This window comes from Borostomias antarcticus (genome assembly GCF_949987555.1).
Source record: "Borostomias antarcticus genome assembly, chromosome: 5".
Taxonomy (NCBI): domain Eukaryota; kingdom Metazoa; phylum Chordata; class Actinopteri; order Stomiiformes; family Stomiidae; genus Borostomias; species Borostomias antarcticus.
The window spans coordinates 28,634,146-28,656,743 of NC_140238.1; the positions used below are offsets into that span (position 1 = coordinate 28,634,146).

A 22,598-nucleotide genomic window follows, 5' to 3' on the forward strand; every position below is an offset into this window, starting at 1 on the left:
GTTATCCAAGATGGAAGAAAAATAAGCGTGAGGTGTCACACGTGGAGACTGTCCTGTGCTTTAGAAAAGGAAATCGTGAAAAATGGCTGAAAATTTAAACTTAACGCTTGAGTCAAGCGACGACGAGGCTCCAGAAGAAGTAAACTTTGAAGATTCCAAAGCGTCCGCTCTACGGAGCAGGAAAAATGCATTGGAGACGGCCAGACGAGAGAATGATTTACTGAAGGAAAGACGAAGGAAGCGGCATGAGCTGTTTCAGGAACAAAAGAAAAGACGACTTCTTCCAGTAGATATTTTGGAGGAGATTGATATAGTTCCACACAGGAATCGATCACGAGACCAAGATGAAAAAGAGAAGAACGATCAAGAGTCTGGCAGTCCAGGGGAGGGAGACGGTGGTGAAGGATCTGGAGAGGATGAGAAAACTGAGAAAAAAACGGAGAAAGGAGGAAATGAAACAAATGTCCAGAGTTTGAAAAGAAATTACAGCGTGATGAGAGTAAAAGACAGACCGTCTACCAGCTCCCAACAAAAGGCAGCCATGGATTTCATCCAGTCAAGACTGTATGGCCCAGGGAGTCAGAGAACCACGACCAATGAACTTCTCTCCCTTGAAAATAAGAAAGGCCGAACCAAAGGTGCTGCCGTACAGTTTGTGAAGAAGGGATGGGGCATGAAGAAGAAGGAGAAAGCAGAGAGGTCGAAGCAGCAATGGATTCGGAAACAGGTTCCCTCCACATGAGACCAAGTCAAATCTGGTGAAGAGGTGTGTTTTATTTCCACCTGGAGAGTCTGAAGTATCTAAGTGGCCACTTCGAGCAATTGAAACAAATACAGGAAGAGAATCACAAATTCTGGACTGCGGAGTGGTAACCAGGTTCTTTTACATGATGAACTACCTTGGAAGAGCTGAATGGATATTCAACAGTGGCTATCTTAGATCTGGACTCGATTGTTTTTCCTTCGGAACACTTAATATATTAATGTGCTCCATGTTAATTAAAAATGTTCACTGACTAAACGCGTGTTCTACAATTTGCAGTGGATAATGGAATAATATTTGTGAATATAATATTACATTTATACAAAGTTCCAAGATTTTTGCCAAATGTAATGCTTGTGTGTAAACTCTTTAGACTTGATTAAAACTATGCATCATCCAGGGGGAGAAAGTTGATCTATTCAGGTTTAAGTGTGTTGGGGGGGAGAAAGTCAAAGTAAGCCAGTTCAAAAGCTTTAACCAGTGGTGTAGTGGAGGGCATACAGAGTATATCTGCTTCTTAATCCATGGACCCACAGTATACCCACTTCTTTAATCACCTCTACACCCCTGGCTTTAAACATCCATTCTATAGAGTTAGCAAGACAGAACAGAATGAAACAATTAGCACAGATGTTTCAATCTGTCTTTGTCTTTTTATATTTTGACTGATATAACTACTATAGTGACAAGAACTTGATTCAGATACTATTTAAAATAATGTTGGTTTTCTGTGCCTGACTGATCTTACCTGACACAATGGAATCCTAGTCCCTAAAGTGGAAAGCCCACCAATGGCGTAAATGTGTGCCAACAGAATTTAAAATTGAATTCCTGGATATCCCTGGGTTGTATTAGTGTGTAAAAATATAATTTGTATTTGTGCATCAAAAAGTCATTGAAAGGAGTTCAAATACCCTACCATTTGGCCCAGGTCTACAAATGTATTTCCTTGCTTGAGGTCTGAGAAATTGTACCAATTTCGAACTCCAGTAGCACTAAGGACTGGAGGCATAAATGCAACAGTTTCATACTGATTAATCAAAGACGCCACTATCTAATCACAACTAGAATGTTATGGTTTGGTGATGGTGGATGGGAGGACGACCCAAATGCAGGACAGCAGGCAAAAGGCAGGTTCCAAAAGGTTTAATTTCAAAAGGAAAAAATAAAAGGAACACAGGGAGCCACACAGTAATATGAACTATGGACCGACAAAGACCAGGGAAACATGAGGGCTTATACAGGAGAACAATTAAGGAGTGGGGAACAGGTGAGCGACAAGACACAACGAGGCACAGGTGAAACTAATCAGAACACAAGGCAGATCAAGGGTTAACCAAACTAAAACACAAAAAAACATCAACAGGGGGCGCCAAAGAGGGGAGAACAAGAACACGGGACATCACACAAAGACAGGAAAGAGGACACTAGGAAGGGAACGGGGCTGGGACTGGGAAATAAACTAGGGACTGAAAACAAGGGAAAACTAAAACTATGGGCTAGGAACAAGGGAGACTAGAACTAGGAGAGGGACTAGAGAGGAGTATGGAGCACAAGGAGAGGGGACAGAGGAGCCTGAAGGGGCTAGGGGGACTAGAGGAAGGACACACACAGGGAAGACAGGACAACGAACACAAGAACAAACGCACAAAGAAGCAAAATACATGCAGCCAAACATAAGTGAAAAGTGTGCAAGTTGTGGGGTGGAAGGCGAGTCTCTGGGGAAGTGACAGGTGTGCGGGGCTGGAGGCCTGCAGCAGGGAAGCACGGCTCCGTGGGTTCATTCACCACAGCCACTCCTGGCGCAGGGCGTGCGCGGAGACGCTGGGCAAAAGAGTCAATATGAGGAGAGGGGCTCAGAGTGCAGGGGGCAGGAGTGAGTCAATGGGAGGAGAGGTAGGGGCAAAAGTGGGGGAACCGGGACTGAGAGTCACTCAGAGCAGAGGCAGGGGAGAGAGTGGGGGAAATAGGGGCTGAGAGTCACTGGGCAAGGGTCCAGGCCGGGAACGGGGTGAGCAGGGCGGAACCGTCCAGGACCTTAACATAGAAAATAGAAATTCAGGGAGGGGAGGAGAGGCGATAATATGGGCAGAGCAGAGAGTGTGTGGGTCTGCAGGTACATAACCATTATAGCTGACATTCAAAATAAGAAGACCAGGATTCATGTTGGCTGTCCACTGTCATCTAGTGTTTTATTTTAAAAAAAACAAAATCAAAATGAACATAGAAATTCAGAAACAACCAAACAAGAGAAAACAAAGACATTTTGTAACATCCTAAAAGCAACCATTCCATTGCCCTGCATTTCATTGGTTGGCTGAGCATTTTTTCGCCAACTATCTAACCAGAGTATGATGTTATGCTAATTCGTTTGAAGGACATTGCCGCTTTGTGAATAAAATATACAACTCCTGTATCCTAATTTAAATCCTATTTTCTTTTCTCGAGTTCATATCCCTGGGTTGCCATGACAATATAAAACAACAATAATGTAATAATGTCTCTCTCCAAAAAAAACTGTGCTTATACAATAATAACAACAATATTACAGCCATTAAATAAGAAATCAGAACACAAAAGAGAGGAATGACAAATAGGTGACATGTATCAACCATCTAGCCAACAATCAACATTTAAAAAGCAATTGGATTGAGATTCAACAATGATAGCCTTTTAAACATTGAAAACATCTTAATAAAATAACTCTTACCTACATCAAGGCCATTATTACTTGAGAGCTCTCCACAATCTAAAACGTGACACTTCTCCTGAAACATCTCTTCTCAAATGGGTCACTATGGTTGAATAACTCCGATTGGCCAGTTTCCCAGAAATAGAATCAGCCTGGTCCTCTATTTAAAACACGCTGCCTCTTGTCACCAATGGATTCTCAATTTAAAAAAAAGAGTATCTTAGTCCTCAACTCAACATGTTGGCTTGGCTACCATGTATAGAGCCAACTTCACTGATGATGACTGGTTTGGGCTTCAACAACCCAGACCACCTACTAATCCTGGCCCCTTAGACAGTGCTCCTGTTCCCTAAACCCTTCTCCCTCCATGGTGATTCTAGGCTATGGTGCTTCCTTTATTAGCCGTTCCCTCCCTCCCTCCGACCTCCCCTCTTTTAACTCTCTCATAGGTAAGGACATTCTGCTTTACTCTTAAGACTGCTGTCTCTACCTGGCTATTTACAATTTATATACAATTGTGTGTGTGTGTGTGTGTGTGCGTGTGTGTCTAATGTAGAAGAATTGTTGATTTCATACATCTTCAAGTTAGGGGGGACTCCCCAAACCCTTCTTCTTTCTACTGAGCCTACATTTGTACTTGTAAGTGCAGCTGCTTCTATACATGATGTGTGTCTGTGTGTCCATTCGTAACATGAGATATAGACCAATCAGGAGTAGCCAATATCATTGCACACCAGCAGAGGGCAGTAGAGATTGCTCATAGCACCGCTTACTTCACCACCTGGGTGTGAACACTTCCCATCAATCAGTGCCACTGTTGCTAGCCAAGTCCATTAGTAGCCGATTACACTGCACTGCTTAGTCTTCAAAACAGAAGCTGCTCTAGGAGAGTTATGCCAGTCGTCATAACACCATTTTAATTAACATGTCACTGGAAACGGTCTCCTCGCCAGTTGCCATTGCACTAGAGTAAACTGGTGTAGTACAGTCAATGAGGTAGATAGGAAAATATACTCCTCAGCACTGTACTGAGAAGCCAGCTAGATCTGAGACTAAAGGGAGAGACTGTCAAAGCTTGAATGCACTGAAGCCCTTTTGAAGATTCATATCGTCAGCCAGCCATCTTGTTGCACTGAGCTAGCTTGATGCTAATCAAAACGTATTCAGATATATCAGTGGGAATGTACATTAGACTTTTAGAATGTAGCATCTAGAATCTAGCCAGCTGCCTCCTACCCCTGACTTCACAGCTCCACACACACTGTGATCTTACACTGTGGTAAAAGCTTTGCATGTTCCGTAAACCCCATCTCTTAACTTGACCATGGTCTCATAATAAACAGCTTCATTCAAAATTTCCACTCACGGTAAAAAGGTTACAATTTACAATAACTCTTCAGCTAATGAATGAAAAAACTTGATTATTTTTGAACATTTTGATCCCTTTTCCCCTTGTATAGCCCGACTCATGATTATTGTATGATCAGTTTAAGCGACATTGCAGTAAGCGGTTGGTCAGCAGGCCTAGAAGAGCATGCAGATGTCCAGTGCTTGGGCCTAAATCTACACAGTATCATTCTGTATGGATTATGGAGATGTTACTGCGTGTGTATGACAGTAAATATACCAATCAAACTATAGTCAAATATGTAAATTGGCAGTAATGGGTATCGTAAGTCCCTTTCCTTGTCTCACGTACAGCGTGTATATTAAATATTGAGAGAGTATATCTAATTTGTATGGTCCGCGATAGATCCATGTGTGCCTTGTTGCCCTTTGGCCTGATTGGTACAGGGTGGGTTAACTGGTCACAGATCAGTCCTCTGAGTCTATCAGACAGCACTGTGATATCTGTGTGTCTTACTGATTCGAGGTGCGTTCGTGTGTGTATGTGTGCGTGCGTGCCTGTGTGTGTGTGCGTGCCTGTGTGTGTGTGCCTGTGTGTGTGTGTGTGTGTGCGTGCCTGTGTGTGTGTGTGTTTGCGGGCCAATCAGGAGGCAGCAATGGTGGTGCCCCCGCTGAGGCGCAGCAGGATCTGCTGGCAGTCCTGCAGGGAGCGCCGGTCGCCCACGCGCTCCAGGGTGCGCTTGGCTTCGGCCAGCAGGCGGGCCCGGTGGCCGGGCGGGGTCAGCAGGGGCAAGGGCAGGTGGCGGCACGCCAGCAGGATGGCGTGGGCCCTCTCTCGCTCGCCCAGGACGCGGTCGCCCTCTGCGGGAGGAAGGAGGAAGAGGAGGTGAGAGAGTGAGAGAGAGAGAGCGAGAGAGAGAGAGAGGTATGCGTCGGTAGACTGCTGACAACGTACAAGTAAAGGTCTATTGAAGTTCAGTTATATGAAAAGAACATCTGCGTGTGTGTCTGTTACTGTGTGTTCAATGCTGATGTGTGTGTGTGAGTGAGTGAGTGAGTGAGTGAGTGAGTGAGTGAGTGAGTGAGTGAGTGAGTGAGTGAGTGAGAGACAGAGAGAGAGGGAGGGAGAGAGAGAGAGAGAGAGAGAGAGAGAGAGAGAAGGAGAGAGAGAGAGAGAGAGAGAGAGAGTATCTGTGTCTCCTCCCCTTACCTGCTGGGTGTCCTGGGTTGTTGGTTCTGCGTCTGAGGCTGTGCTCCAGCAGCTGGTGTGTGCGCGTGGGACTGGCTCCAGCCATCAGCCTCACCGTGGTCTCATGGAGGAACACCTGGGGGGAAGGTTGGGATACCAGATGACTCTCTCTCTCTATTACCAATCTATGACTACTCTATTACTTAACTATGAACACCATGACTAATCTATGACTACTCTATTACCAATCTATGACTACTCTATTACTTAACTATGACCACCATGACTAATCTATGACTACTCTATTACTAATCTATGACTACTCTATTACCAATCTATGAGTACTCTATTACTAATCTATGACTACTCTATTACCAATCTATGACTACTCTATTACTTATCTATGACGACTATGACCACCATGACTAATCTATGACTACTCTATTACTACTATATTAGCAGGCCTTGTAGAAACAAACTACACTTCCTAATTCCCAGTAGTGAATAATTTCACTGCAGCACAATATAAACAGACCTGATATTCCTCCCAGCAGGCTGAACACTAAATTCCACCAGAGAGTCACGGCCATAAAAGTAAAAGTTCTTTCCTGAGAGAGAGCTTGGAACCGAGCAACACACACCTTGTGCTGAGCTTGTCTGTAGCATTGGCCGAGTCTTCTCAAGGCGCTCAGGTCCCTCTGGAATCCAGCCAACTGGGATCCGGGGGCAGGGCCTGGCTCCCCGTTGCTGCTGCCTCCTCTCTGCCATAGGCTGGTCCTCAGGGTCAGCAAGAGGTCACACACCAGGAGCTCCACCCCCTTGGAATAGGACAGACACTGAGACTGTTAGGGCACACCACATTAGATATCATGCATGCAAAACACATCTCTATGTATTCATATGAAAATGATTGGAAGGTTCCTTTACTTTTTTATTAATTCTATATCTACATGACAATTCCTTGCACATAATCAAACATGACAAAAATGGACCCCAAGTTATCAGACCAGGAGCTGTGTGTGTGTGTTGGCACATAGAGGGGTGTGTGTTATCAGACCAGGAGCTGTGTGTGTGTGTTGGCACATAGAGGGGTGTGTGTTATCAGACCAGGAGCTGTGTGTGTGTGTTGGCACATAGAGGGGTGTGTGTTATCAGACCAGGAGCTGTGTGTGTGTGTGTTGGCACATAGAGGGGTGTGTGTTATCAGACCAGGAGCTGTGTGTGTGTGTGTTGGCACATAGAGGGGTGTGTGTTATCAGACCAGGAGCTGTGTGTGTGTGTGTTGGCACATAGAGGGGTGTGTGTTATCAGACCAGGAGCTGTGTGTGTGTGTGTGTTGGCACATAGAGGGGTGTGTGTTATCAGACCAGGAGCTGTGTGTGTGTGTGTTCACATATAGAGGGGTGTGTGTTATCAGACCAGGAGCTGTGTGTGTGTGTGTTGGCACATAGAGGGGTGTGTGGCGGGTGCATGCAGACTGAGAAGGCCTCTGTGCTGCACTGCAGACACATTGCACTGGGCAGCAGGATCATGCAATGCAACTACAATGCACCACAGCCACCCCCTACCACCCAAAAACACACACGCAAACACACACACACACACACACACACACACACACACACACACATAACCCTTGCGCCTGCCCCCCCCCCCCCACACACACACCAACATAGCCCTTAATAAACCGTGCAATTGAATTGCACTCTCAGAACTATTATGTGTGTGCTGTTTGTGCATGTCTTGCAGGTGTGTGTGCGCCTGTGTGTGTGTGTGTCTGTGTCTGAGTGTGTGTGTACCTTGTTGAGCCAGCTGCCGGACTGGGCGAGGGGGACGGAGATGCTGGAGCGCAGGTATCCGCTGGCTCGGTCGCAGTGGGAGAGACAGGCCAGGGCCCCCTCTCCCTTCACAGGGGCCAGGCTCATCTGGACAGCCTTGCACAGCAGCAGCACGGCCTTGGGCAGCGGGTGGCTAGAACGCAGCAGGGCGGGGCCAACACAGCAGGGTGGGGCCACCACAGGTTATCCATCTGGAGAGCTGCATGGCACAGAGCGCGCTCACACGCGCACACGCTCTAGTCTCCCTGCGGTCTGTACTTACTCGAGTGTGTGTAGAGCTCTGGGCATGCGCTCCGTTTCGGCCAGCAGCGACCTCACGGTGACGTCATCGCCCTGCAGCCAATGAACGGCGGCCCTCAGGACCAGTGCCCACCAGCGACTCACTGGATCCGCGACTATGAGGGAGAGAGACAAGAGCGTTCAGAGGATAGTGATGGTTCTGTTTTTTCCTAGTTCGTCATCAGAAACGTCACCTGAACGGGGATTTCCACCGTGTTAACTCAGGGGGAAAGAATCTACCCCGACCTCACCTCCGAACTCAAATCAAGATGGCTGCTCCGCGCATCAACAATAAATGAAAGCTGTAGTAAGACTGTTTATTAGCACTTCGGTCTTATTTGTGTCTCATTAAATCGTCCGTACACACACAGTCGAACTTCGGTGGACAAGGTGGCTATGGTGTTTGCGTGCGCAAAACAGCTCATAATGTGTCATAATTATCAACCGGTATTGCTGACAATAGCCAACTTGGCTAGAACTACAATAAAGATGAGGACAAAGTGGGTTATTCGCCTTTTGTTTCTGGAACTCGGTGACCTCAGGTGTCAATGCCAACAACAAATTCCTACTTCCCAGGCAACTGGAACGCACCATTAACCCAAGAAAATATAAGTGTGCATGAGTTCTGTGTGTGTGTGTGTGCGTGTGTGTGTGCGCAAGGGACTTAATGACAATGGTTCTTCGGAGGGTTCCGCTAATATTCTCTCTCATGTATTGTTCCATCACTGACCACAATGTGGATGAAATGTAATCACACACTACTGTGGTTCAGTTACACTGTGGTTCAGTTACACTGTTCTTTGTAAATATGGGCAGACAATGGGAAATCGATACATCATCATCCTCATCATCATCGGGTCGTCCACAGACGCGCCTCCCAAATCCAAACACACCACATCTGACGGAAACGAGGCAGAACACGATACTCTCGCACACACACACTAGCTTTATTACTCTCACACGCAAACGGGGTGTGGTTGAGACTGAGGCATGCAAGGGTGTGTCTGTCAGTGTGTACGTGTGTGTGTGTGTGTGTGTGTGTGTGGGGGGGGTGTGTGTTTCCCGTTACCTGGCGTAGTGGTGTGATTAGGCGCGGCCGGGAAGTGAGGAGAGGGGGAGGGAGACTCCTCCGTACAGCTGTTCAACAACTGGAGGAACTCCAGAGCACTGGAGAACTCCCTGAGAGAGAGAGAGAGAGAGAGAGAGAGAGAGAGACAGAGAGAGAGAGACAGAGAGAGAGAGACAGAGAGAAGGGAGAATGTGAACAATTGGGCAGAGCCAATTGTTGACACCTTGGGTCACAGGACAGTTACGACACAGTGCGAGGACCCCAGGCCTACCCCGAGTCGTCCTTGCGTTTGCCTGCTTCGCTGCTGGTCTGGGGCTGGATGAGGGAGTGGACCGCTCTCTCTAGAAGCTTCTCACAGAAACAACGGTGCAGCTGGGCTATGGGGTCTGCTGGAGGGAGGGAGAGAGAGATGGAGGAGAAGAGAGAGAGAGAGAGGTGGAGGAGAAGAGGGAGAGAGAGGGAATTCATTTCAATTCAAGGAACAACTAGGACTTAAGCAATAAACCCTAAAACTGAATTTCAAATGAATTCTAGATAGACCGGGAGGGGGGGGGTCAGTTGTGCTACAATCCCTCCTCCTGTGATTCTGCCGTCCGTACCTGGGTCTCTCTGACAGGTGTACAACCTCTCCACTCTCTCACACTTCACCGACCAATCACAGCTCAGGAAGAACTGCCTGCCCAACGGGGTGAAGAGCCAGCGCAGGCAGTCCGGAACGGGCTTGGACTCCGATTGGCTGGCCACACTCTCAGCACAGCTCAGCAGGTAGCCCTGGGAGGCGGAGACAGGGAAGGGGGCGGGACAGTGAGACGACAATAAACTTTATTTGTATAGCGCATTTCTTACACAGAGGCAACACAATGCGCTTTACAGAGAGTCGTTATAATGACGACGGGACGATGGAGAAAAAGACGAGGAGGAAGGAGAGCGTGGACGGACGGAGGGGGCGGGGCTTCTCCTCACCGGCAGGAAGGTGAGGTGGTGCCCCAGCGCGGTGCGCAGGGCGGTCGCCGCCGTCACGTAGATCTGGGCGAGCTGGGCGGCGGCCATCTTTCCCTTGGCGCTCTCGCTGAGGTTGAGAGCGCTGAGCGACAGAGACAGGGCCCACACGCCGCTCCGCTGGGGAAGCTTGCCTATAGGGAGGGGAACGGGGGGGTCGATGATAAAAACTTTAGGTATCTGAGAATTTGAGTATCTGGTTTTGGATAGCTTCTCGTGAGATCATGTATAAGAAACCCAGGCTAATCTACTACCCAATCACCTGTGAGCTGCAGCTGGCTCAGCCTATGGTAGACCAGGGCTGCGTCCCGGGAACTGGTCTTAGACTCCTCCCCCCCCTGCTTTCCTCCAACCTGGCGCACCAGCCAGCCCAAGGGGGTGGGGCGATGCAGGCAGTAGCGAATCAGGTTCCAGGAGAGGGAGCAGAGCAAGTCCAGATTGGTGGAGGGGAGGGCTCTGGTCAGGACTGAAAGGCAGGTCTCGAGACTGGCCACTGCTGCTGCATCTTCTCCCTGGAGGGAGAGAGAGAGAGAGAGAGAGAGAGAGGGACGAGAGGGAGAGGGAGAGGGAGAGGTAGAGGGAGAGGGAGAGGGAGAGGGAGAGGGAGAGGGAGAGGGAGAGAGAGAGAGAGAAAGAAAGAAAGAAAGAAAGAAAGAAAGAAAGAAAGAAAGAAAGAAAGAAAGAAAGAAAGAAAGAAAGAAAGAAAGAAAGAAAGAAAGTATATGGATGGAGAGGCGAGTTTACACACAGCACATCATGGTAAAGTCCAAAGAAAATAAATGTACGCTTCCGAAAATCTTAACTGGCCATTTTTGCCGCAGCAACACAAACACACTGCGAGATACAATATCAACACAGAGACGCACATTAAGGCTCTGTCCGCTCCGGGATGCGACCTCTTAACCAATGAGCGAAAAGAGAAAATGGAACGTGAAGTGAAGAGAGGGGGTTGGAGCTCACCCTCTTGAGGTGCAGGTCGGCCTGTTTGCGGTGCCTCCAGAAGGAGACCGATTTGGGGGAGTGGAGGGGCGTGACGGGCTCCCAGAGGTAGAGCACCCGCACGCACCCCCACACCGCGCCCACGCCACTCAGCACCCACACGCTCACCCACGGCAACAGGCACCACAGCCACGACGCTGTAGGGGGAGGAGTCGGAAGAGAGAGAGGGGGGGGCGGAGTCAGAATCTGGTGATCTGCGCATTCCTCAAACAAGTCTCCCCCAACCGGGAAATGACTAGTGTGTCATTCTGCGCTCTGGTGTCAAAGACGCGGACGTGTCCTGCGCGCTACTTCTCCGGTGAGTGGAGACGCTCTTACTGAAGTTCTGCGTCTGGCTGGGGAACCAGACGAGGGTCCTGGAGGGTCCGTGTCCGGGGGCCAGGCCGGGGCCGCCCTGGGCCTCGGGGCCCAGCAGGGAGGGCAGCGGGTTCAGGGACAGGCAGAGGAAGGTCAGGGCGCACAGCAGCAGACGAGACCGGTCCATCACTCCGACCGAGGAGGGCGAGTCAGGCTCGCTCTTCACCTGGGAGAGGGGGAGGGAGCGTGTGTGTCAAGGCCTGTCTGTGTATGTGTCTATGGTGTGGCTGTGTTGTGTGTGTGTGTGTGTGTGTGTGTCTCACCGGCTCGTGGTCCAGTATGGGGCTGCCAGGCTCCGAGTCGATGCAGTAGGGAGAGAACTGAGGAGAACTGGACCCGGAACCGGACTCTGAGGCCGGGGGAGACATCATCACCACCTCGGGCTTCATCTCCACATCCTCCGACAGAACCACGGACTCTGAGAGACGGAGGGAGGAAGAGAGGGAGAGAGGGAGAGAGAGAGACAGACAAACAATGACAAACAAACAAGATGGGGCCAGGTTTAGAACCGTTCTCTTTCTAGTACCAGAGTGTAGTTATCTACCAACCCCCTTCCCTTGTCCCAGCCCCCCCCCCCTCCTTCCCCCCACAGGAGGACCTACTGTTCTTCTGGTTCATCTTCAGGGCCAGGTTCTCCTGCCGCAGCTTGTGGTTGACCTGCTGCAGGTACTTGATGTAGTCGATGGCTTTCCTCAGCACGCCCGACTTGTGCATCTGTGGACAGGGGCGTTGGTGTGTTATATTAAACATTTAAGCAAGAGTTGATGTTGAAGAAATAGGGATGAGGGACTTTTGGACATACTGACAAGTTTCTATTTCACTTAATTTTCACGTTTTTTCTGCATGGAGATCAATTGTGTGTGTTCCTATTGAGCTGTAGTGTGTGTGAGACAGAGAAAGCGTGGCGGCGTCGCGTTTTTGAACGGGAGACGAACCTTGGCGTCGTTGCCCATCACCAGGTCTCTGAGCTCCAGGATCTTGTCGTTGATGGACGACCTGTACCTCTTCTCGATGATGTTGTGGGTGGTCCGCCTCTCCCCCTCCTTCACCACGCCCCCCGGGCCCACCACCATCATCTGCCCGTGCTCCATGCCCTGCCGGCCCATGCCTCCGCAGTGGATGCTGCCCGTCGACAGCTGCTTGATCGGCAGCTTGTCCCCGCCCCCCATCATGACGGGCATGGTGGTGAGGATGTTGCTGCCCATTAGGGTCTGGGGGAGGAAGACGGGGAGTCAGAAGTGGGGAGAGAGGGAGACAGGTAGTCAGAAGTGGGGAGAGAGGGAGACAGGTAGTCAGAGAAGTGGAGAGAGAGGGAGACAGGTAGTCAGAAGTGGAGAGAGAGGGAGACAGGTAGTCAGAAGTGGAGAGAGAGAGACAGGTAGTCAGAAGTGGAGAGAAAGGGAGACAGGTAGTCAGAGAAGTGGAGGTAGAGATGGAGAGAGAGGGAGACAGATAGAGAGGTGGAGGTGGAGTGAGAGGAAGTGGCAGACATTGGTCGAAACAGCGTTTCTGTTTACGTGACCTCCATCAGGGCCGAGGTGATCTCTGATCTAACGTGACTCGATGGTTGAAAGCATGTGCTTCTCCACACTGGCTGTTACTAATCCAGTAACGTGAGATCAGGGATTTCCCTGAGGTGAACAGAGGCGGAGCTTAGGGGGTCAGTAACCCACCGGGACCTGGATGGTTTGCGTGGTCTGGATGGGCGTGGTCAGGGTGGTGATCCCGTTCGGGTTCTGCATGGTGGACAGGACCTGGGTGCCGTCTGGCTTCAGGGTCGTCAGAACCAGTGAGTCCGTCTTCAGAATCTGAGGCTGGTGGACCAGGAGCTGAGAGAGAGAGAGAGAGAGAGAGAGAGAGAGAGAGAGAGAGATAACAGGTTCAAATACTTTGACTCGTAATACGTACACATTTCTTTTCCCCTCCTGAACTTGGATGTCAGGCACCTTAGAAATGCTTAATAGCTTCAGAAAGTCTACTGAATGTTGCAGCTGACTGGTAATGATCCAAATATGACACACGGCCGTGGAAGGCTAAGCAAAGGAAACAGTCCAACTGATTACGCACACACCCATAAATCCATGTCCACTTCCGATATAAAGTTATATAAATGTATTGTCCATTTCACATGTTCAGACCATTTCTAATTGTTTCTGTAGCGAGTGCAAGGCAGGGGTCAAACCATAGGGGTCACAGCTCGCTGCGGTCAACAGAAAGTAACCTCCTCGTGCTCACCCTACCCCATGACCAACTAAACCCAAGTGTCCAGGTGAGACTAATTAAAACGCCCAAACCGCTAGTACACGCCCATTGTCACTCCCACAGCCGGAGTGTCAATACAGAGTGAATTACGTACTTACGTACCTAATACATGTCAATAATAAAACCCTTACCCATGGCTCCTACACTGACATTGTACTGCTTTGTTTGATTCTGAGACATGTGAGTGATTGAGGCCTCAGGACAGGCCTGTAGTGGGTTACTCACTGGGACCTGTTGCATCTGCTGTTGCATAGTGTGGACTGTGGTAGGCGCTGCGGAGAGGGTCTGAATGGTCTGGCCATTCTGCGTCAGGAGGCGCTGGTGCTGGATGGTCATCGGCTGGACCTGTGATGTCATAATGTTCTGCAACTGCGGTTGGAGGACTGTGGACAGAGGAGTCAGCAAACAGACCCCTCAAAAACAGACGCACAGCCAGCATGAGAAGTTTCACAAAAAGAACACAGAATAGCACCGTCACACACGCTGTCCATTAACAGGAACACTACAGGTTCTTACAGAGTCCTAGTCCATTTACAACAACAAACACCAATTCTTCCTTTCAAGACTCTCCATTGCTCCTTAAGAGACTTCCCCTCCCAGGACAACAGCATTCTCCTCCCCTCCCTCCCTCCCTCCCTCCCTCTCTCCCTCCCTCCCTCCCGACCTTGGAAGCCGGTGGTGGGGCTCTGGTGGCAGATGACGGGGTTCTGGATGAAGCGGGACTGGCCCCCGTTGGAGGTGATCATCACCGTCTGGGCCTGTGTCTGGATCGGTAGGGTCTGGCTGTGCGTCTGGACCAGGGTGTGGACCGGGAAGCTCTGGGTCTGGACCTGGATGGTGGGCTGGGCCTGCTGGATGGGCTGCACCGTCGCCTGGGGCCGGGGCTGGAGCAGCGGAGGGGCGCGGGTCACCTGGTGCTGCCCGGCAGATATGGTCTGGACCGGGGTGTGGGGTGGGGTGAGCGGCAGGGACTGGGGGGCCAGCATCTGGGAGGGCATGAGGGTGATGCTGCTGGGCTGGTACACGGCGGCGGGGGTCTGGGGGGCCTGGGGGGTCCGGGGGGCCGGGTGAGGGACGGCTGACCCCGCCCCCGTCTGCAGAGAGCCAGCGGAGGCCATCTGGTCATCGAAGAGGTCAGGGAAATCCCCCACCTGGTTACTGATGAACTGGACCATCTCTAAAGAGTGGGAGGGAGAGGGAGAGAGAGAGAGAGAGAGAGAGAGAGAGAGAGAGAGAGAGGGAGAGAGAGAATAAGAAGGGTTAGCAAAATCATGTCACTTCCTCTCAACTTCATAGTGAAATACTTCAATTCTTAAAAGCAACAATGAAGTTAGGGCTGCACAATTAATCGTGAATTAATCGTGATTATGACCTCCGTGATTAACTAATCGCAAAAGGCCGCAATTAATGTGATTAATAATTTTGCTTTGAATTGAGTGTGCTAGGACTACACGGACGAATCACAGGCGCTTATGCTGTCTGACCAATCACACGCGTTCCCACTGAGTGCGCTGTGCGCAGCAATTTCACTGAGAAGACAGATAGCAGTAGGTCAAGACCAGTATCACAAGAGTACCTGCAGCCGTGAGTAGTGAAAAAATGAGCGAAAACCAGGTCAGTGAGTTTGACAGACTGTGTTTGGTCACTATTATGAGGATACATCAACTGATGTCCAATATCCTCTAACAGACATACTATTTTAGAGAGAGGCCTTGGTCATTTTGTCGTCACCACTGCGCACACAGAGCAGCCAGAGAGGAATGCGGCCACACCTGTGGAACAACGGCAGCATTCACCTTCCTGTTCCATCTGATGGCCAAACACAAACCAGAACGTGTCTTTGAAGGAGGAGACACACCTGGGAGTCAATGACACCAAACGGCTTCCTGTGAGTGCTGGTGGCTTATTCTGTTACACCCTCCCTTCCTCCCTCACCAGCACCATGACTACAGGTGGATCGCTGGCGACCAATCACACGCTGGTATTCTAGCTGCTGCGCAGCACTGGTCAGGGCCGGGCGGAGTAAGAGGAAGGAGGAGACATATGGTAAATATATGAGGGTCTAGGTGTACACATATATACACAAACAGGCTACAGTTAGATGGAACAAGGTTTGAGGTTGTGCCATTCTGTCCTGGTCAAATAGCCCTTTTCCACCAAAGTAACTCTGGTTCGTGAACCGGTTCGGTTCAGAATTCTTGGAACCTTGGTTCTATACCGCTTTTGAAAAGCTGGTATTAACTGCAGCAGTCAGAGCGCACTCTCTCCTGTCTCTCCTCAGAACCTGTGAAGTTTAATTGCACACGGTTGGCAAATTTGCGGGCGTGTTTGCCCGGGCATCATTAGAGCAAAATCTTTTATGGATATCGTGCTAAACTGGAGCAGATTGCCGTTGCAATCGCTGTGCAAAATATCGAGCTATTAGCGGGAGCAATCCATTCTTTGTGGATTTGGGCCTAAGTTTATTAAAGAGACAACTGGCGATTTTCAGCAACTCGCTTTTTTATGCATGGGAAGTCAGACTTCCTAGGAAGAAGAAGTAATAATTCTTAATAATATTAAAAGCAAATAATTTATTGAAAATCGATTCATTGGTCATTACGGATTTGCTTGAGCACGTGAAATTCACTCAATCTACTATCAAACAACGTGGGAGGATTGTGTCTTTTCAAATCATGTTTTAATGAAATGCCAGAGGGAGCAATATAACTATTCTATATAACGAAGCAGCCATCTTGGGAGAAATGCAGAGAGGAGAAATCAACAGCGGAATATTTTGAAAAATGAAGCGGGCCAAGCAAAGCATTGTGTGGGACCACTTCGCAAAGAAAGGAGAAGCCACTTGCAAATATTGTGATGCCGTGCACAGGTACAACACAACAACAACAGCAATGCTCCAGCACTTGAAGAATGTTCACTCGGATAAGATGGCTCTCCTCCTCTTCTCACCTGCAGCAAACCCACCATCGGCTCAGTGTTTGCGAGGAGGAGCTATGATGCGCAGCAGGCAGAAAAAAATAACACATTCCGTCCATAATAAAACGTTTATTAAGAGAAAAAAATCGTATTTTGTATTGTTTGGAAATGTAGGTATTTTTATTACAATTAATCGATTGATTGATCGTTAACATTACCAATGATCGATTCAGGAAAGTGCCTACAATTTGCAACTAGCCCTTTTTTTTTTTTTTAGGGCAGTTTGCAACTACCCTAACCCTAACTAGTTAAAACACAAATGCCATAAGCATCTTGCATCACCCTGGTAGTGCTACTTGTCCATTCTGCCTGACCATGTCTAACTCACTCGCTATTAACCCACTCTTCCATGAACCGCATGTGGATCGCTATCTGCATAAGGTGTCAGACTGGGAGCAAGGCCAGTGGCGAGCAGCGGGCGGGGCCTCCCTGGATCTCTTCCTCCTCGGCAGTGACCTCAAGCAGAGACTTAGAACAGCAACTCTGCTGTTCATCGCCTCAGGTCAAGGTCAGCGCGTCGGGGACGATGAGAGGAGGAGGAATTAGCCAAAGCGAGGTGTACGTCATTGACCTGCCTTAATGCTACGGTTCTGGCACAGGGGGAGAGAGAGAGGGTGGAGCTGTCAGACACACACCTAGCCTTGGCCAAGGACGAAGCACTTAACACAGATGACCTAGAAAGGCTACTGTAAAGTAATTAAAAACAGAGATAAGGACATTTCTTTAGCTCCTCTTTATCTGGCTAGCTGGCTTCATCCTCGGACAGCCTAACAACACCTGGCAGATAGGCAGGCTGGCGGCTCGTGCTAAGAATAGCAATAAATCATTTATAACATCTTTAAAGTAGGCTAGTCTTTACTGTTTTTACTAGCCCACTTTAAAGATGTTATGAGAATTTAATGCTATTCTTACCATCCAATGTATTTGCCCTTTTCCATTTCCAACCTGATCTGCCACAAAATAGGCCTCCTATTAGGCCTAATATACAAAACAAATAGTGTCGAACAAACATAGCCTAATTGTCCCCAAGCATTCCAAACTCACTAGACTAACTATCCTCTTAGTTTGAGTTGTGTTTTGTACAGTGTGTTGATTGTTGAGCCACATCTAAGATGATTTTCAGTCACAACAAGGTTTTCTGAATCTGAATGTAATGCTTATCGTAATGTGCGTAACACTGACAGTCAATTGAGTCATGTCACTCATGGCATGTCCCAGGCCAGTACATAATCTCACAGACGTCTCTGTCAAGGGACTTTGGAATGCCAGAAGAATGTGAGTTAAAAGTAACATCACACTTCTGTCGATTAGGGGCCACAGCCTTGAACTCTGGCAGCAGATAGAAGCCACAGACGATGGTAATCAATACTCGTACACACACTCATTAACTGTAGGCCTGCAGGTTAGCATGATAGCGGTTACTACTTGTCGGTTGTCTCCCATGTATCACATTTCACTAATAGACCCAGGTAAAACACTGACAATTAGCCTAATGAGACAACGAAACTACCCCCACCCCCACACACGCACACACGCGCGCACACACACACACGCGCACACACACGCACACGCACACGCGCACACACACACACACACACACACACACACACACACACACACACACACACACACACACAGGGGGGTTTGGCTTTCGACAGACAGGACAAAGCCATCCCCTAACTCCCTTCAGCCCTCTGGAGCCCCAGACGAGCCTGACACAAAGGGTGAGCCCTGCCAGAGCAGGACGGTCTCCCCTGCGGCTCGGAGCACAGAAAATAGGTTATGTAATCAGAGCAGCAGCAGAAGGAAGAGTGGGAGGAGAACATTCCAGATGACATCAGACCTAAAAGACCTCTTTTTTTTTTTAGGAAATGGCCTCTCTAAGACCTGCTGAGACCAATCTCTGAAGGCCTGAGGGCCACAGGGAGCAGCTGGAACACAGCGTTCCCATACACTACAGCCCGCCTCTACGATGCAATTTCCCCCCCGTTATTAGTGAAGTACCTAACTGTACCTAGCTACCTACACAGCCTCTCTCACATCTAGACACATTTTGCAGAGTACAAAATAGGGTTCTCTGCTAGTTCCTGCTTTCTAATCCATCCAGCCCTCGCTGTAGCATGACAACACCATCCATCCATCCGTCCGTCCGTCCCTCGCTGTCTATGCGTCTGACTCTCTGTCTCATCTCTCATTGTCTTTCTGTCTGTATCAGTCTGGTGACTTTGCATTCACTAAAATTCCACTCTAATTGAAATCCGGTGACCCCGCTCCTGGTCAAGCCTGCAGCCAAAGCCCTGTCCTTTCACTGTGCGCCAAGGGGACAACTCTTGTTTTGATAAGAACAGCAACAGTGATGCTATCTAGCTAGCACCGGTCTCTGCAGCATGCAGTGGCAGGCTCTCCCCATATGGAGAGGAAAAGTTGCTCTGATCTGACAGGAAGGAATGGCAATGTTTCTGCCTCAATAGGGTACATAGCAGTTTAAAATATATGAATGTTTCTAATCAATAAGTGGACTCTAGCGTAGAGCTAGATAATGTCCAGTAAAAAGTGCCGCCAGCTCCTGCCCATCTCTAGCCTATTTGGTCTTATCATTTGCTGATGACAACTGGCCTACAGCCTACATTTTCCAGATGGACATCCGACAATATTTGAAGAGGAAGAGAAAGTAGAATGATGTTGAGAGCAGTCAGGTAGGCTAGCCTATTGCTTCCCCTGGACCAGTAAACTCTGTTCGGGTGCCTCATGCAGTTGTCTGATCGGCCAAGTAAAAAATATAGCTGAAGTGTGATAAATATGTAACGTTATCTAAACAAATACAGTGAAGAAACACGACGTGGAGCTACACATGCACCCAGTAGCCTTGCCTATGTTTGAGCCGAAGCGGAGCCTCCATCTACGTAGCCATAAACACTGCTGTCTGTCAGTCAGCAAACTTGTCAATGAGACGGCCCACATCACAAGCGCAAACATGCGAATCAAAGGCCCTGCCCTGACTGATGGATTGATTGAGCAACCGTCTTTTGGGCTGGCTGAAATTCAAGTTGAACAACGCTAGCTTGCGTTAATGTTCCTCCAGCCACCTAAAAAGTGCCAGTCAAAGCAACAGCAAATGCAACGAAATATCAGTTAAGCGTAGCCTAATCAAGCATATTATTTATGTAAGCTAAAAAAAAAAAAAAGGCAGTGATTGTGGTAGGAGAAGACAGGACCAGCAAAAAGTGGAGGGACAGGTGAGAGAGGAAAGGATATAGGTTGTTGAGAGGAGAGCAGGAGAAGAGAGAGAAGGAAGGGGACAGGAGAGAGTGAAGATGAGAGATTAGAAAGAGTCTGATGATTTAGACTGTATGAGCATGCAGTTAAGCATCAATGGGCATCAAACATTATTTTAATATTAGGCTAAATAAAACATTCTATCATTCTCAGCCAATAACTCAAAATTAAAGAAAGCATATTTCATGTAGGCTAAACATGTTGTTTCAGCATACTTTTCAGTATATGTTTCACGATTTTGTTATTTTCATTCTTTAAAAGTCACCAGAATACAGGAAACTAAGTCTCTGAAACTTTTTTTTTTTTGGGGGGGGGGGGGGGGGGGGGGACCCCCAGAGCCCCCGCTTTGGTACAGAAATCCTCCCTATTTTGGCGGTCTTGAGCTTGGCACCACTACACCAAGAGATCAGTTCCACGGGATCTCACAAGAGATCAGTTCCACAGGATCTCACAAGAGATCAGTTCCACAACTGAATGGTATTTCTGAATCAGACTTGTCAATGATCCATTCGAATCACTATGTCAACTTTAGACAAGCACACATTGAAAATGGAAAATAAGCTAATTAATAAAGAGCCTCAGTAAAATGACACGTGGGCTAACAAGCCTAGATTGTATTATTATTTGATTAACTTGAAGAGGTTAATTGAAAAATTATACCTACAATTCCCTGCAGAAGTATTATGAAGTTATTCTGGCTACTCTGTCACACTGATGTGTAAGTCACACTCAGCCGAGGAGTTTTGTCAACTACCCACGCAAACGCTCACTTGTTCCAATAACACCTGCCAATTATACCACCTCATCAACTGAAATTCCTGTGTGACTTATGAAACGTCAACAGCATCTTAACTACCTTGTTTAAATGTCAGTCAGTGCTGGACACAGCGATGAATAATTTCTAAAATACATGTATTGTATTACAGCAAACACAGTACTGCTGCCTTCTGCACTCTAGACTACAGTAGCTACATGCAGGTGTCTCCGTCCTGAAGCACCTACAGGCTGTAGCCTATTGTCCGCATAGTTTTTGAATAAACAAGTTAATTTTAAAAGAATAATACATTCTGGGTCAAAAAATGTTGACAGACCCAAGTAAATGCGAACAGGTTAATGACAGCACTCTGACAGTTATATAACGTTAGCTACGGTAAATAGGACCTCGGTATCTAGTCTAAACCATTGGTTTCTCCGGAAGGACACACGCTCACACACAAACGAATGCCCTGAATTCAGTGACACGATAAATAACATGGCTCACCGTCGATGTCCCCTAATGTAAATTCGTTGCCCAGTTCCGACAAGGTAGGATCCATATTTTCTAGAGTCGGGATGTGCTCCCCGCCGTCCATCCTTTATCTGAGCCTCGCCTCCCCGGCGTATACCGGTGGGTTATCAGAGAAAAGGCCCAGCAGGCGGAGATGGGTCCAATAACACCTACCGACCGTTGCTTTATCTTATCTAGAACTATACTGGTATCCGAGGAAGGGATACACCTCACAACTGACGCGGTGAGGTAAAGTTCTATAAAGCTAAACTAATTTACAATTTAGAAGTCGCCATCTTCTTGTTTTCCTCTACGTTGTCACTCACAAACGCAGCCTGTCAACGCATGGGACCAGGCACCGTTATCCAATCGGAAAGCCTCGTTTGTCGTGGCCTGATAGTACCAGAACGCCGATAGGCCGAGCAGCTTGACTCCACCCATTGGAGCCTACGCAGAAACGGGGGTGTTCATGTGTATCGCCACCAGGGCGCACCAAGAGTACACAAAACAAACAGTATCAAGGGATACAATCTCTAATGTGAGCCCATACTTTCCATCTTCTACCTCTATGCAATCAATCTAAGGGGAACAGTTTCAGTAAAACAAACAGAGAAATAAAAAATAAAAACAGACCATTTCTAAATGTAGGAACAATCTTTATTATTGCTTTTCAGTTTAATGTAAGAACAACTACTGCAATCTCTTCAAGGCACCTGTCACGGCAAGCCATTCTTGAAAACACAATCAATCAATCAATCATGGATGACGATCCACACCAATTTACAGTTTATCACTGTGAACACTGCAAGTGCACAACATACTTCCTGTGAAATACTGTTGATATAGGGTGGCTAGTAAATAGTATTTTCTACTAATGATAATGGAAGACCAACTTGAACTGCAGAAAAAAAACAATATAGCTGAAAAGAAGCTATAGGTGTGGTTATTTGCTTATACAAATATTTTAAGGGCACATCTAAAAGCTTATACAACTATGGTAAGTGCACATCAAAAATATCATACAAATCTTAACTTAAACTCGTTCAGTTTGCCAAATTCAAACAAATAAAAATTCAAACAATGTGATGTGAGTACTACACTGCACACTGCCAAGCCCTAGACACACTACTGTAGCTCATCATAAATATTGAAAAGAGGGAGTAAAAACACTCAGCTATGTGTGTAGGACTCACTCACTACAGTACATGTGATTTAATCCGTCTGATTGTGAATGTTGATTCTGAATGTTACATATTGGCTTAATCAGATTCAAGAAGACTTTTAA

The 22,598-nt window shown here is 48.0% G+C and overlaps 2 protein-coding genes across 4 annotated transcripts; one reads left to right on the forward strand and one right to left on the reverse strand.

Moving 5' to 3' along the window:
* The first annotated feature begins 22 nt into the window (after positions 1-22).
* On the forward strand, positions 23-1,035 carry nol7 (nucleolar protein 7). The gene has a single exon (XM_084438704.1). It carries the CDS (start codon positions 83-85, stop codon positions 740-742), a length of 660 nt encoding a protein of 219 aa, XP_084294830.1. The 5' UTR covers positions 23-82; the 3' UTR covers positions 743-1,035.
* A 2,006-nt stretch (positions 1,036-3,041) lies between these two features.
* srebf2 (sterol regulatory element binding transcription factor 2) lies at positions 3,042-21,616 on the reverse strand. Of its 3 annotated transcripts, none has more exons than XM_084438721.1 (19): positions 21,308-21,616; positions 14,459-14,971; positions 14,020-14,177; positions 13,206-13,361; positions 12,468-12,743; positions 12,135-12,246; positions 11,796-11,950; positions 11,494-11,698; positions 11,137-11,312; positions 10,439-10,688; positions 10,141-10,310; positions 9,777-9,948; positions 9,449-9,566; positions 9,178-9,287; positions 8,092-8,224; positions 7,791-7,962; positions 6,633-6,809; positions 6,013-6,127; positions 3,042-5,663 (listed from the first exon to the last, which is right to left on the reverse strand). In XM_084438721.1, the coding sequence occupies exons 1-19, from the start codon at positions 21,396-21,398 to the stop codon at positions 5,446-5,448; spliced, it is 3,477 nt and encodes a 1,158-aa protein (XP_084294847.1). In that variant the 5' UTR covers positions 21,399-21,616; the 3' UTR covers positions 3,042-5,445. The 3 variants fall into 3 exon arrangements, with proteins under 3 accessions (XP_084294847.1, XP_084294846.1, XP_084294845.1); XM_084438720.1 differs by having other exon boundaries at positions 9,449-9,563; positions 14,020-14,207; XM_084438719.1 differs by having other exon boundaries at positions 14,020-14,207.
* Positions 21,617-22,598: the final 982 nt, after the last annotated feature.